Below are 15,540 nucleotides of genomic sequence, written 5' to 3'. Positions count from 1 at the left end.
AGAATTAAAGAATTAATTAATCCCTCAATCCTGATAAATGCTTTTATAAAAGTATAATTTTCACATTTCTGCCTTTAAACACTCCAAAAATTGGCCCCATTCACATCACTTGCAAGAGTCTCACTGTAACCTCGATTTTTGCTATTTACACTGTGTTTTTTGTACCATGTTGAGCATTGTATCCAGTTCCAGAGATGTCAGTTGCTCACTTTCTCGTGTGTGATTTTTAATTGAAATTACAATATCAAGCGAAATAATCGACAGTTATGATTTTTGTCATAATCGTGCAGCCCTAGAGGCATTGAACTGAATTGGTTATGCAGATTATACTGTATGGTTTACATGATAAATAATGATTTGCCCATGAGACTCATAGAATAAAAATCAATTAACTCAAAGACACAACGCAATAAAGCAATTTCTCAAATGCAATATTGTTTTTATAAAACAGTCCTTTAAACAAAAAGCTAATTTAGAGTAACTGACATTTCAGTCACAGTATGGCCAATTATTTTACTTGTGCTCCTCCAATAAAAATAGTTCCAAAAGAAGCAAAATAGTAAAGCATTTGAATTCTTTAAAGTGAACACAGAGTGAAACAAACAGCGTCCCGGTGCTATTATACTAAATATCAGCACTCCTGAGACACCACTTACCAATCAGATTACAGAATCTGAACGAACTGTTCTATAAACAATAAAAAAGCAGCTCCTATAAACTAGATCCTAATTCTTAAGGCCACTGTGATGAAACATCCTGTCATTTAAAAGATGTTAAAATAAACCTGGTAACTCGCACAATTACCCATGTTTCTTTGCCCTCAGTGTCATGGCAGTCATTCATATGGTATCTGTAAAGAACAATGGATGTCTTTTAAGGGCAGAAGGTATTGAAACAGACTATCCTGTGAGAGTTTATAAAGCATCGCTGACACGAGTTTACATATATCAACTATCTGCCATGACAATGACTGTGACACAGAAAACACACTGACTCAACAAATTTTTTGCAAACACATGTACATGCCACACACACACATACACTAACAGTCAAAAGTTTGGACACACACATGACTGAATTTATGTTTCTCATAACCTTTTCATCTAAAGGCTTATACTTAAATGTTTGAAATTCATTTGTAGACAAAAATCTATTTTGCCTATTTAGACAAATATAAATTTTGCCTATTTAAAATTTGTTTAAAATGTGTGACTAGTAGTGTACATGTCAACACCCATAAAGTTTCTGTCCAACCATTTTTATGCAAATTTTACATTTGCACTTAAGAAAACATGAATGAAAACGCTTGAAATGTGCATCAACTCTCAAAATTTGCTTAAACGTTTATGGGCTAGGCAGAGCTGGACTCCAAATGCGCATTTTAATTTATAATTTATTTCAAATTATTTTTTGGTGTTCTGACCATTTGTGCATGTGTTATGGGTGTGCGATAGCTTGATGTGACTGGCCCAACAAAAGGTCAGACCTTGGCACACAATAATTTGAACAATGCCCTTGACATTCAAAAGTGTTAAAACCCACAGTTGGACATTAAAATGGGTCCTCACAATCCACCAGAACAGATTTGAGCGCGGGCACTCCCAGGTAGGTGGGCAGCGTATTCGCAAAGCAGCTGTGGGGGAACATCCCGCCCCTCCCTCACGTCAACATTGCCCTGCCTCTTCTGAGGGCTGTCCTTCAGTCAGGCTCACAACGGGAGTGGGCAGGAGAGAGGAGAGGCACAATTTAATAAGCCTTGATTAGCAGCGGATGATGAGTATACGTAGAGCTTAATTACCGCTGCCTTTTAAACGTAGAGTGGGCCTCTCCTTAGGAGGCCAGCTTATATCTTTAAGTGCTTGCACGCTGGCGTCCTCGCAGGTCCAGGAGTACAGCAGGGAGGGATGCAGCCGAATTAAATGCGTCACCGGACCTGCTCCCCTGGGATCCCTGGGAGGATGATATGAACCGCCAGGGATTATAACATGCATTACAGCCGACGGGCCAGGATGCCGGACTGCGATTCCCCTTGACGTTGCGGCCCAGGGAAACATGAGCAGCTTGTAAAGAAGCCACGGCCCACCGCGCCCCGGACCTATGAGGGGAGCACGTGTGACTGCCGGACCCCGCCCATGTCCTGGACCATTCCTTTGGACACTCACCAACCAACACAGTGCCCCATTGCTCCCCGAGGATGCATTTTTTGGGACATTTTTCCCCCATGGACAATTTAATTCCACTTTTTGAACATTTTATGATGTTTATTATTTAAAATAATCTTTTCGAGGCCTGACGCCACACCCATTGTGTCAGTTTCTTTCTCACCCCGCCACACATGAGATATTACACTCATTCTGCAGCATCTCCTGGCAGCATTTTATAAAACGATGTACAATTGCTCCAATACCACAAATACAACTCTCTCCCAAGCAAGGATGTCATTAAAGGAATAGTTCACCCAGAAATGAACTAAGCTCATTGGTAATGTCACGTGTCACGTGGAGGAGGAGTCAGGAAGCGCATCCCTCTCATGAGCGCACGTCACAGAGATGTACGGAAGCGAACATTTGTAGTTACAAAGTATATAAGTATTGTTTTGTTTCTAAAAATAATAAATCGTTTGCATTCAGAAGAATTTTATTTGTCGACTGGAGTCATGTGGATTATTTTGATGCACCCTAAATATGTATTTTGGACCGTCAAAAAATGGAGTACATTCACTTACATTGTTTAAAGGAGGAGGCCTGAAATGAAATCCTAAAAGTCTTCAATTCTGTTTTGATGAAGAAAGAAACTCAGATACATCTTGGATGACCTGAGGGTGAGTAAATTATCAGCAAATTTTCATTTTTGGGTGAACTATTCCTCTAAGCCTCCATAATGACATGGTGGGTCCCTCAAGATAATGTGCATGACGTAGTGGATGGAAACTCGCAATGATTCACATTTTCTTTAGACACATTTTTTTTAATTTGCTTGAAAAATGCTAAACATTTGGATGGAAACCTATCTACAGACTGTATTCAATGACTCCCTAATCACTGAAATTCTTCGGGTGGTGAGAGGTGGTGTTTCACATTGGGGCATCTGGCTCTGGCGACGTCAGCCTCAGAGGAAACTAGTGTCATTTACATGATGAAATAATGGCAGTAAAATCCCAGTCCACCGCAGGGTGTGTGTCTGTGGTCTACTCTCACAACACCACACTGAGTTTAGGTCATTCGGCCTGCCAAACAGCCCAGACTGTGGTCTCTCTCTGCTGGAGATGAATGGATTCAGAGGGAATGGATGTGTTTTAGCTCATGGCAGGGCTCAGGTACACACAGCTGTGGACGTCTCTAGTGTCTGGGCTGGGCTTCTACATAATCAAGCCTGAAAATGACATCACCTGAGTGAATTTCATCATCTACTGTACATTCAGTTCTGGGCGCAATTAACCGCAAGAACTGAAGAGAGAGAGAGAGAGAGAGAAAGAAAGAGCGACAAAACTGAAGAGTCACAGAAGAAAGAAAGACTGCACTATTTCTGCAATATGTGTACTGTGCACACGAATTACGTACATTTTCCGAATTATCTACAGCATTTGCCAAAATGTGCAGTATAAAACAGAGCATACTGTGTGGAATACTGGATACCAATGCAATGTGATCGACTGACCCTGCATTTCCAGTGTGATGAATGAACTGGAAGCAATATCGACCAAGATTTTAAAACATCTCTTTCTTGACTCATTATTTGACCGTGCTGCCAAAAGTTATGTCATTTTTACACAACATTGGTTTCAAATAGCAAAATAACTGTTATTTGTGAGAAAACACCACTTGCTGAATTAAAAATGGCAAAAATAGTGGAGGTGACAATAAAGCATACTACTGAAACAGTTATCGTTGCACACTGCATGCGGATTTACATACTGTTTGTAAATACTGTGCAGTATATAGTGCTGGGTGGATTACTTGTGAATTGTAATCAGGTACCGATTGCAAATGACATGACAAAAAAGCAATCAGTAATGTAATCACACAGATTAAATTTTGGGGTAATCTAATCTGATTACTTTTGGATTACTTTCAACCTAATTGTATTTTATTTTATGTCACATGCATTTGAGTAGGATAATCATTTTAACATAAAAGTACAGAGGAAGAAAATGTATTCTATTCTTTATTACACAGAAAAAGAGCTCAATAAATATAATTTAATTTAAATATAGATATATATATATGAATAATAAATATAGTCTAGGAATAATGTTCAATAGTGTATGTATATGTATCACAGGAGATTTACGTATTTTATTGTACCTTTTCTGAAAATTCCCACCTCAGAAATATTGCTAAGTTAGGACACATGCTCTCTGTTTCTGAAGCCAAAACGCTAATGTATCCGTTCATGACCTCAAGACTACATTATTAAGATGCACTACTGGATGGATGTCCCGCAGGTTTAATAAATAAGCTTCAATTAGTTCAAAATGTAGCAGCTAGAGTGCTGACTAGAACTAAGAAATACAGTATGATCATATAAGCCCAATTTTATCATCACTAAATTGGCTACCTGTTATATTTTAAAATGTTGCTAATTACTAACAAAGCTTTGAATGGTCTAGCGTCTCAGTACTTAAGCGACTTTCTATCGTGCTATAATCCATCACACTCACTACAATTGCAAAACTCTGGCCTGTTGATAGTACCTAGAATATCAAAGTCAACAAAAGGAGGAAGATCCTTTTCCTATTTGGCTCCTAAACTATGTAATAGTCTTCCTAGCAAATTCGGGACTCAGACACACTCTCTCAGTTTAAGTCTAGACTAAAGACCCATCTATTCAGCCAGGCATACACCTAATTTATCCATCAACTCATAGCTATGCTGCTTTAGTCAGGTCTACCAGAACTGGAAACACTTCTCATATTCTATAACTCTGTTTTAAAGTGAACGGCATTTATGCTAATATGATTCGATTTGTTTCCCTGTCTTATCCTCGGGATATACCAGAGCTCGCAAGATCCAGCTCCATTCCAGTCACATGTTCGACTCGTACCACTATGTGTCGCTGAGCGATGACTATTAACTGCAGCCTGTGCCAGCAAAACAGTGACGGGCACTTTGATGATCACTGTTTGCATCACTTCAATCAATTATGATGGACTTCACAGAGGATGAACTGCTGCCAACTCCAGACGTACAACAAGGGGTACTTCACTGGCAACTGCCTGCATCTCGGACTTAGAATGGACTCCATTGGAAATGAACTGCCATAAGGATGGACTACACTATCTTAAAATGGAATACATAGACTATACATTAATTCTAACTATAGCCTTCATCAGCCAAATAATAAAGGACACTGTATCTACGTGCACTTCCACAGTCATTCGGGATGAACTTTAAAGACACTTAATCAATAACCTTACAGTTCAGTCAATATCTTTAATTATAAATATTGCCCACAAACATCTACTCAGTTTACTCAAATAATATATTACTTTTAATACACATAGATAACTAATATTGGCATTACATTCATGCTGTATAGCCAGAGGGGAACTATGTCCTATGTGTTCATCTTTCTCCATCTTTGTGTCTCTCACTTTCAGTCACATGTGCAGCTAGGTTAAGCATCACACACAGAGGTAATTACATACCGAGATATAGACGTTAAAGAAAAATCAATTCACACTTTCTACCATCGCAAAGACATACAGTATATCGCGATATCACCCAGCCCTACACACTACTGTTTGAAACTTTTATCGCTGCATAATGCATTATATTTCACACTACAAAAAGTTGGCAGTATACTGGGTCCCACTTTATATTAGGTGTCCTTAACTACTATGTGCTAACATTAAAATACACACAGTACGATGTACTTATTGTGTTACTATATGTTGTTTTGCAAAATTTTCACAAGATTCACATTTGCTGCTACTGAGGTTGAGGTACAGGTAGGTTTAGGGGTAGGGTTAGGGTTTAGATTAGGGTTAGGGTTTAGGGTAAGGGTTGGGGTAGGGTTAGGTTTGGGATTAGATTAACAGTGTAACTACAGATGTAATTACATGTAATACTTTAAATGTAGGTACAATGCAACAACACTTATGTACATAATAAGTACATTGTATCAAATGCTTAAAGTACATAGTAGTTAAAGACGCCTAATAAAAAGGGGGTCTGTATACTGTACATCCTACACAGTATGCAGCAAGCAGTCTTTCATTTATTTATTTAACTTCACCTGGTAATGCTACCTTGATTCATACACATGGTTTTCCAAACTCTTTCCAAAAACAACCACTATAACGTCACAACTTTCCTATGTCTTTCATTTTTAATTTCTCAGTCATTACCCAATCCTGTTTTCTGTGGTGGGCATGCAAGCCTGTTTCCAATGCTAAATTTAACCTGTTAAATTATACAGCAGGAAAAAGCACTCATCTGAACGTCTGAAAGTCCAGCAGAAGAGAATGACTGCTCTGTTTGAGACTCTCCACACCAGAAACACCATCATACAAACCATCCAGTCCAGCAAAGAGCATGAATAACACACCCAATCCCACTGGTCACATTCAAGAACCAATCACATGTTCTGATTTCACCCCCACATGCAAAGCTAAGCTCGACATGGTTTATTCACAACTTAGGATGAATAAACTCTCCATTAAAACCATTGGCTTTGCCAAAGGAAATAAAAATTACAAATGTGATCTCTTTTATATCTCAATTGTATCTCAGCAATGAGAGTAAATGGAGAGCAAATTTACACTTTTGCTCTAGTATCCTACATTGACAAATTCATTTTAGGAGAAAGATCTGAGACAATATGAATTATTCAATAAACATAACAAAGAACTCAAGTCTTCTAAGCTATGAAAGAGCAACATCTAAGCAATAACATTTTCCTCATTAAAGCTGAAGTGTGTGACTTTTTTGGTGTTAAAATCCTTTCTTTTATCCTAGCTTAATAGGAGACAACTATAAGTATGCCAATCATATGTTTATATTCTTGAAAACTGTAAACACTGTGTATCTGTGGTGCTATGAAAATTCTGCAGTTTGTTTTGAGCGACTCTTCTCATGAGAAACAATAAAATAACTCAACCAATGGCATGAGTTGGGGGCGGGACTATGGGAGGTATAATGAGAAAGCTGTTTTAAAAACAATGTTTATTTTTGCAATTTCGTGTGGTAGAGCTAGTGGCACAGAAATTACATACTTCAGCTTTACTGTTGCTATGATGAAATGCATGAATGTGTGCAGCAGTTCAGTAACGGCAGGTATGAGTCACTTTGGAGCCACATTGGAGCTCTCAAACAAACACTTTCCTAAACATAAAAACACAGCAACGCAACTCAACTCAACCACTTTAAAGAACACTTTCACAACTCTAGATAAAACAACCTCTCAGATCTTCCACTTGGCATTTGCATTAAAGATGCAAGCACTTACCCAATCAAAAATCACAGTTGAATCCTGAGGTTTCTCTTTTGGGACCATTGCTTATATAGGAACAATAACTGAAACATGAAACCAAGGCATGTACACCCAAAGTCGTCTCTTTGTGTAAAATATACTAGATGTTGGGTCAATGTAAGAGACTCAAGCAACCACCCTGGACATTAATGACGCACAAAGCATTCCTGAGAGCTGTCTCCTCGCCCCCCTCAGCCCCGTGAAACTCAATACAGCACCGGGAGCGCCTGCCAAAGAGCAGAAAACATCCATCCCATTGCAGAACGGCTGCCTTTGCACTGTCACAACAAACGCATCTCCTTCTATTTAGTTCTTCTGCTCTAAAAGGAATGTTCCATGTTAATATAGGTTAAGCTCTATTGACAGTGTTTGTGTCATAATGTCTGTTACCACAGAAAATTATTTCAACTAGTCCCCCAGTAAAAAAAACTAAATTAAAAAAATCGAAGTACAAGAGGCCGGTCAATAGAAATTACACTGTTTTGAGAACAGGTATCAGAACTGGTATCTTTTTATTTATTTTATTTTTTTTAAATACATAAGAATGCATGTTCAAGAACGCTTAACAGAAAATCTTTCGGTTCCATTAACTCTTCTTAAACGTGCATTCTTCTGCCGTTGTGGACGGAGCACTGTACTAAAATACTCTGATAGTATTTCCTGCACTACCATTCTCCGGCACTGCAACACCACAGCTAAAGCAGCAGCATAAACCCACCTTATAAAGGACGATTTAGACAACTTTACAACTCAAATAATAAATGAGTTATCACATAATTCATGCAGTTCTGTAAACAAAACTTGCATTTCTGTTTTTAATCTCCCGGAACGCTGGCCTGGTTTACTTCCATTTAAAGTGTTTTTGTGCAACCATAATTTTTGAGGAACGAGTTGAAACTGTAGTCTGTAATAATCAACATTATGCACAAATGCTTTCAATAGAACTTAACTTGTACTGAACACAGAACATTTCTTTGACCTATAGTAGGGCTGGGCTATATCGACTTTTTAAGATATACTGATATATTTTCAAACAAGATATAAGATGAGACAATACCGTTTACATCGATATAATTTGATGTTGCGTTACATAACCCGTTTCTTCCGTAAAGCCGTTCCGTGTTTGCATCTCTCCTCTCTCACATTCTCCGCGCAACCCCGCCCCCACTCTCCCTCTGCGTCTGCGCGCAACCCCGCCCCCACTCTCCCTCTGCGTCTGCGCGCAACCCCTCCCCCACTCTCCCTCTGCATCTGTATGCAAACCCACCACCACTCGCTCACAAGTTCTCCTGCAACAGACACAGCGCCGGTTCACACTGCCGAAGAAGACTTGGTTAGTAAAAAGAAAAACAATGGTTACATTTTTAGGAGATGGTTTGGATTTAAGAGATCAGATGAGCAGCAAAACTGCTGTGCACTGTTTGACTGACAGACGGCTTGTGTGTGTGCGGCACGCTTTAGACGCGTGTGTGCTCCGAGAACGCTCGCGCCTTAACGGTCAAATGCATTTCAAAATTCCGCCAAAATGCCCGTCTTGATGAGGTGTTCAAGTAAAAACAGAGAGTTTTGTTTAAAGTGAACATAAACATCAGGGGAAAAGCTGATTTGTATCGAAATGTACAACTTGTTTGTTTAAATGTAACCTAATAGACCTAATATCCTTAATGTCAGTCAAACAACAATAACAAGAAAACGACAACCACTCACTGCTCTTGGCTGGATAACTTTACTAGTATAACTCTAGTATAAAAGTATTAAAGTATTATTCAAAAAGGGAAGATCAGTAGTGATTTTATGTCAAATTAATTCTGAATGTTTAATTGAATATTTGATACTGTTAATTTCTTCAAAAGCTGTTAAAAAGCACAGTTTTCTTAATTTGTATTTTTTTCTATTCATTGATTTTCTTTTATTATTTTATTACTGACTGTTTACTACTCTTGAATAATAACTTGAGAACTTAATTATTTTATAATTAACAAATTAGTTAGTGTTATTATTTGTTGAGGATTTGAAGCTGGTATCAAAAATCATCACATTTCTGGTATTGTGATAAATGTATATGTAGTGTATGGTTGATCTTGCTGCAATAACATGATGGAAAAGTAGATCTTATTCCTTAGAAGTGTGAGCACCCCTGCTGTAAATAATGGTGATAGAGGCTTTCCTTTATTTGACTGCCATGCGTACATGTAACATACAATAACATCCTCTACCCAGTGCAGTTTACATTTCTGTCCCAGAGTATCTAGTTGATTGCATAGGTATAATACTATTAGGTTGGCCATGTCGTGATTTTAAAAAACATACAACAGAAACTCTGACCTGTTACTTGAGCATGCAACCAATACATGTCCTTTTTCACTCAGACAAGTCAATGACCAATTCACTTGTCCGAAGGACAAGCACATCACAATGCTTAATGTTGAGCCCTGCTTGTCATCTGTACAGAATGCCATAAACAGGTTGCATCCACAAATGGAAGCACTTCAAATCTCTTCCACAACAGCAACATAAACTGCAGTATGTGTTAAACTTTTTGCTGCTGCTGCAACCCGACCAGAAGCCTTCGCAACTGAAAAAGTCTTCTGCCCCGAAACACAGTGCGTTGCAAGCTTCATTTACCATCTCACATGTGGCTTTGACTTACAACTGAACATTTAGTCCACTTTGTAGAAAATACAGAGATATATATATAGTGTATCGCCATTTAGCCTAAAAATATGAGATATGATTTTTGGTCCATATTGCCCAGCCCTCACCTATAGCACATCCGTATATCCTTACCAGTGATCGCATGTAATTCCTCTGAGACATCTTCCTCGGTCTATGCCAGGAGACGCCCTTGTGGGCCTCCCGGAGCCCCAGTTCCACATCACCCCAGTATGCCCTGGCCAGAAGCTGGAACCAAAGGCACGACTTGTCCGATAAACAACCGTCCACTCCTGTTAGACAATCCCAGGAACAGTTTCCTATCGCACAGGTACAGTCCTCCACCTCCACCTGATCAGAGCAGTCCTTACTGGGCAGGACGCAGTGGGCACACGCCCCATTCCTCTGAGTGAGCATGACAAAGCCTGCTGCTCCCTGCTCCGTCTCCGTTCCTCTGCTGATCTTCTGATGATGTGATTCTCTCTCCTTGTCCGAGCTCCCTCCCTCTCTTGCTCTCTCTTCCAGAGTGGGACGGCAGAGCGCACACATGCATGAGGTTTTCATTGAGAAATGGAGAACATCAGGGAGAGAGTGAAGAAGGGAAAGAGACCATCACAGAGCAAACCAGCAGACCGCACACATCTGCCTGTGCTGTGCAGAGTGGCTAAAATGTTTGTCTTTTCTTTCTGTTCCTCTGTACTGTATACGTCTCCTTTCTTTCATCATAACATCATATCATGAAATACTGAACCAGCCTGATCTCATGAGAATTACGTTACTGTGGCGACATTTTTACAAAATTATATTACATGGTTAATTAAATATCGTCGCAACTCTGAGGTGAAATATCCACTGAGTTAATGTTCTCCTAAACAGATAAGGTTTTTTAAGGTTAGGCTAATTGAGTTTTAAATAATCAAAACCTACCTCCCTACCCTAAACATTAAACCTAAACCATAGTGTCATTAGTGACAGTGTCATAAAAGCAAATTTTATATGAAAAACACAACTGCCGAAGCAACCACTTCATTTTGTGTTGCTTCTATGACACTTTCGGCTCATGTGTTGACTTGTGTGGTCTTCAGGACTTGTACCTCGGTCCTTTACATCATAAGTGCAATATTTTATCAGCTGATCTACTGCGCAATTGCATTTGAACAAGCTTGTAAAGGTAGTTGGTAATGTAATGCAAACGTTAAAATGTATCGCCTTTGTATGTAACGGGCAAAGACTGAATGTTTATGGCTGTAACGGTGGTGTTTTAAAGTGGATGAATTTAAGGTCGCAACTTTTCTGAGAGGGGTTAACCGTGCTAATTGCTGCAGTACAGCACACTGTCAGCACACCTAATGAAACAAAAAAGAATATCCACTCACTGAGCACATTATTGGGAACACTATTGTCCTAATAAAGTGCCCGACATGGTCTTCTGCTGTTGTAGACCATCCGCCTCAAGGTTCGACATGTTGTGCATTCTGAGATTCTATTCTGCTCACTACAAAGAGGGGTTATCTGAGGTACCGTAGCCTTTCTGTCAGCTTGAACCAGTCTGGTCATTCTCTGTTGACCTCCCTCTTCAACAAGGCATTTCCGTTCACAGAACTGCCACTCACTGGATGTTTTTGTTTTTGGCACCATTCTGAGTAAATTCTAGAGAAATTCTAGAGACTGTTGTGTGTGAAAATCCCAGGAGATCAGCAGTTACAGAAATACTCAAACCAGCCCATCTGGCACCAACAATCACGTAGTTAAAATCACTGAGATCAAATTTTTTCCCCATTCTGATAGTTGATGTGAACATTAACGGAAGCTCCTGACCTGTATCTGCATGGTTTTATGCATTACACTGCTGCCACACGATTGGCTGATTAGATAATCTCATGAATAAATAGGTGTACAGGTGTTTCTAATAAAGTGATCAGTGAGTGTACGTAAGAAAGTATCTAAATAAACTAATCAATTTCACTAATTGATGATAACTAATAGGGATGTCATGAAATATTAATATATTGATTATTGATCGGCAAATTATTTTATCAATATGTTTTTGAGGCATCACTATATTAAAATTAGCCTACATTTAAATCAGAAGCCCAGTTGCCGTGCTTTCCAATTCACTCAGTTGGCCTCTGTTTAACGGTCTGGCGTAATAGCATTGGGAGACCACAAGAGGGCAATATACCATGTACTGAAGCCGGTCGTGGTCACGATCACACACACACACAAACACACACACAGGACAAGCTGAAGTGGTGCAGATGGCATAATAAAAATAACAAAGGTTTTTGTACTTCTTCAAGAATGAACAAAGTGAAGGATAGTGAAACCGGTGTAACTGTGCGACGTTTATTATGCAATTTCTCTGTATGCAGCCATGAATAGGTATTTAATTCAAGCTGTCAAACCACAAAAAGACATACTTTTTACTGAAAACACATTGTGTAGGCTCTATGAAAGATATTTATACACAATATAACATCCATTTATACTACAGTAAATAATCTTTGTCCTTTGATAATGATTTTCGAATTTTATCGAAACCTATGCAAGTTGCGTTCCGTGGCACTTCAGAATGTTGATGCTGAGCATTGGCAGAGTGTGCGTACCTTTGTAGAAAATAAATAATTGTTTCAAATTTTAAAACACGCCATGTCATCTGTCAGACATGTCCGGTGTGTGACCCCCTTTAATATACCCTGCCGCTCACACTTTACCAAATTTGTGTTGAGAAATATGTCTGAAGAGACTCAGGCCCCGTTTCCACCTGGTATTAAGAAGTGTTTGGGTGATCCGATCACATGTGGTCAGGTGAGATACATGGCTGTTTACACCTGGTCACTTAAATGCGTCACCTGTGACCACTTGTGTTTGGATTTGGAGGGGAATGTCTCTGTTGATGATGACATACATCAATCACTATGTCAGTGTGTTACTGTTACTTTCAAAGTCAGAAAAGACAAAGAAAAAAAGCGGCGTGCTGTTTCTCCCAGATGCAACTGAAATTTAATCTAAGCACAAATGCAACATGTCAGGCAGAATTACCCATTATTTTAGTGGATTACCTGTATTAAAGGAGCTTCAGGTGTTCGTGCTTCTCATCTGTGTTGATATCAAACACACTACAGAAGATCTGTGAAGCTCTTGTGATTGTGTATGTATCCACTTTTTACATTTTCCGATCGGATGGTTATTTCCTTTTAAAACCACTCATAACCGGCAAAGTTTAAACTCTTGTTTTAGCGCAGCGGTTGATTAACAGGTGAGGGGTGGAGATTCACTGCTGCCAGGACGCATACAGGACGGATTAGCATTTACACCTCAAATGTGATGTAGACACATGCATTTTTGACCACATTTGTATGTGGTTTTTGTGATCTGATCACAAAACGGTTTAGACCCAGTTTAGATCTGTATTTAGGGCTGACCACATGTGATCAGATCACCTGAAACACATCTTAATACCAGGTGGAAATGAGGCCAAAGACTGTGCAACGAGCAGCCCTATTTATATCTGGAAAAAAATCGATATACAGTATATCTCTAATCATCGGGAAAATCTTCCATTATCGATGCATGAAAAAGGCATTGATCCCAAGCCTAATAACTTCCCAAAATTAGTTTATTCAAAACATCTTACAATGCAAAAAAAACACATTTACATGAGAGTTTAAATCATCTGAATATTCTATGCTTTTGACAACAAAACTAAACAGTCCTGCACACAACACTTGCTCACATTGGATAGGCCGGTGTTTACACGCAATTCAAAATCAGGGTAATGGGAAAAAGCTAACCGTGTTGATAGGTTTATGTTTAAACTGTTTATGACCTAACACTTATAATGGCAACAGGTTTAAGGGATTGACATGACCACATTCATTGTCGGCTCATTAAAGCTGCATTATGGCTATGTTCAGACTGCAGGCAAATCTGATTTTTTTTTCAATCTGACAGGCAGACTGTCTGCACTATTAATTGCAAGTGATCAAATCAGATTTGCGCGGTCAGGCATAACCAACCTATCTGCATGGGTTGCTTTGGTAACAACGTAGGATTACCTACGTGACGATGCTTTCAAAACAGATGCGGGAAGGTTCGTCATCTTGCTCTCCAAATAAGCGCCCTGTCCAGTCGCGGTGCAGAACTCCTCCGTCGCACAAGAAAAACTCAGTGACGGAGGAGACTGGTAAATATTGTGATGTTCCGTACTGCAGTCACCGATTTTTGATGTCATCGTTGTGTGTCCCGTTAAGAGTGACGCAAAAGACCATTTGAAATCCGATTTGAGCAGCCAGAGCCTCCGGACTGAGACGCATCTGAAAAAATCAGATTTCAATCGCATTTGAAACCACCTCCCGATGTGGTTTGAATCAGATTCGGGAAAATCAGATTTCATGTGGTTTTTTGCTCTCCAGACTATCAAAAACTCATCTGGATACAATCTGGATATGCAAAAAATCGGATTTTTAGTGGCAGTCTGAACAAGGCCTATGTAACTTTGTGCTCTCTAGCAACATCTGTGGTTGAAAGTTAAAATTGCAAGCAATTTGCAGAAAAACACAATAAGGCGGATGAATCTCATGATTTGAGCTTACCTTGACATGATCATGACTGGGAGATATTCAGAGCCGGATCATAACGTGCTATTTTCATGTTTATAGTATGTTATACAATTAAACATTTAAAACTGAAATATTACTTGCTTTGATGAAAAGAAACAACACTCTTATTTACATATTTTAAATGAATTAATTACACTTATAGTGCTTTTCTGACACTACACTCAAAGCATTTTTACATAGAGAACAGGGGACTTTCCTTAACCACACCAGTTATGATTATCCAAGTGTTTTATCTACTATTAATGTTTGTATTGTACTACACTTATCAATTTAAGATGTGAAACTCATGATATGGCTGATTCGAGTTCAATGGAAGACCTAATTATTTTTATATTATATTGTACAGCCTCAGTAGATAATGCAAGTGAACCTTAATACTACAACAGTATGTCTATGCACTGCACACAATAACACTGTAAACTAAAACATAGTTGTCCTGAACTGTATGAGTATGACTGAACTGAACTGAACTGAACAGCGTAGTTTCTCCAGCCAGAACATGAGACAGCTGGTACTTCTCTCCTGTGTGTGCGGACATGACGTAAATGACATAAGGATGAACAACATAAATCAGCCATTCTGCACCAAATCCAACCCGACAGCTCAAAATACAAATCATTTTTATAGGCTTAATGTAGTGAATCAGGGTAAGGTAAGGACATTGAGTACATAAACAACCAGTGTTCAAAACAATCAATAATCGCAATTTATTAATTTTTAACCAAAAAATCTTACGTAGTGCAGCTTTAAGCATAATTGGTGTAAGATTGGTGTAAGAAAAAACACACATTAA

General features: G+C 38.9%; 1 protein-coding gene across 7 annotated transcripts in view; it reads right to left on the bottom strand.

Moving 5' to 3' along the window:
- LOC127431843 (rho GTPase-activating protein 21-like) overlaps positions 1 to 15,540 on the bottom strand; it is a 165,598-nt gene that overhangs the window by 73,225 nt on the left and 76,833 nt on the right. For 5 of the 7 annotated variants that reach the window (XM_051682437.1, XM_051682438.1, XM_051682439.1 and 2 more), the window contains exon 1: positions 10,261 to 10,565. The exons of the other annotated variants lie outside the window; for them this stretch is intronic. In XM_051682437.1, the coding sequence (XP_051538397.1) occupies positions 10,261 to 10,542 (282 nt within the window). In that variant the 5' untranslated portion in view covers positions 10,543 to 10,565. Of the gene's footprint in view, positions 1 to 10,260; positions 10,566 to 15,540 lie in introns of those variants that run through there. 7 annotated transcript variants of the gene reach the window in all.

Source organism: Myxocyprinus asiaticus, chromosome 41 (assembly GCF_019703515.2).
Source record: "Myxocyprinus asiaticus isolate MX2 ecotype Aquarium Trade chromosome 41, UBuf_Myxa_2, whole genome shotgun sequence".
Lineage (NCBI taxonomy): Eukaryota > Metazoa > Chordata > Actinopteri > Cypriniformes > Catostomidae > Myxocyprinus > Myxocyprinus asiaticus.
Note: the sequence above shows the minus strand (reverse complement) of the source record. Positions and strands in the feature narration are given on the sequence as shown.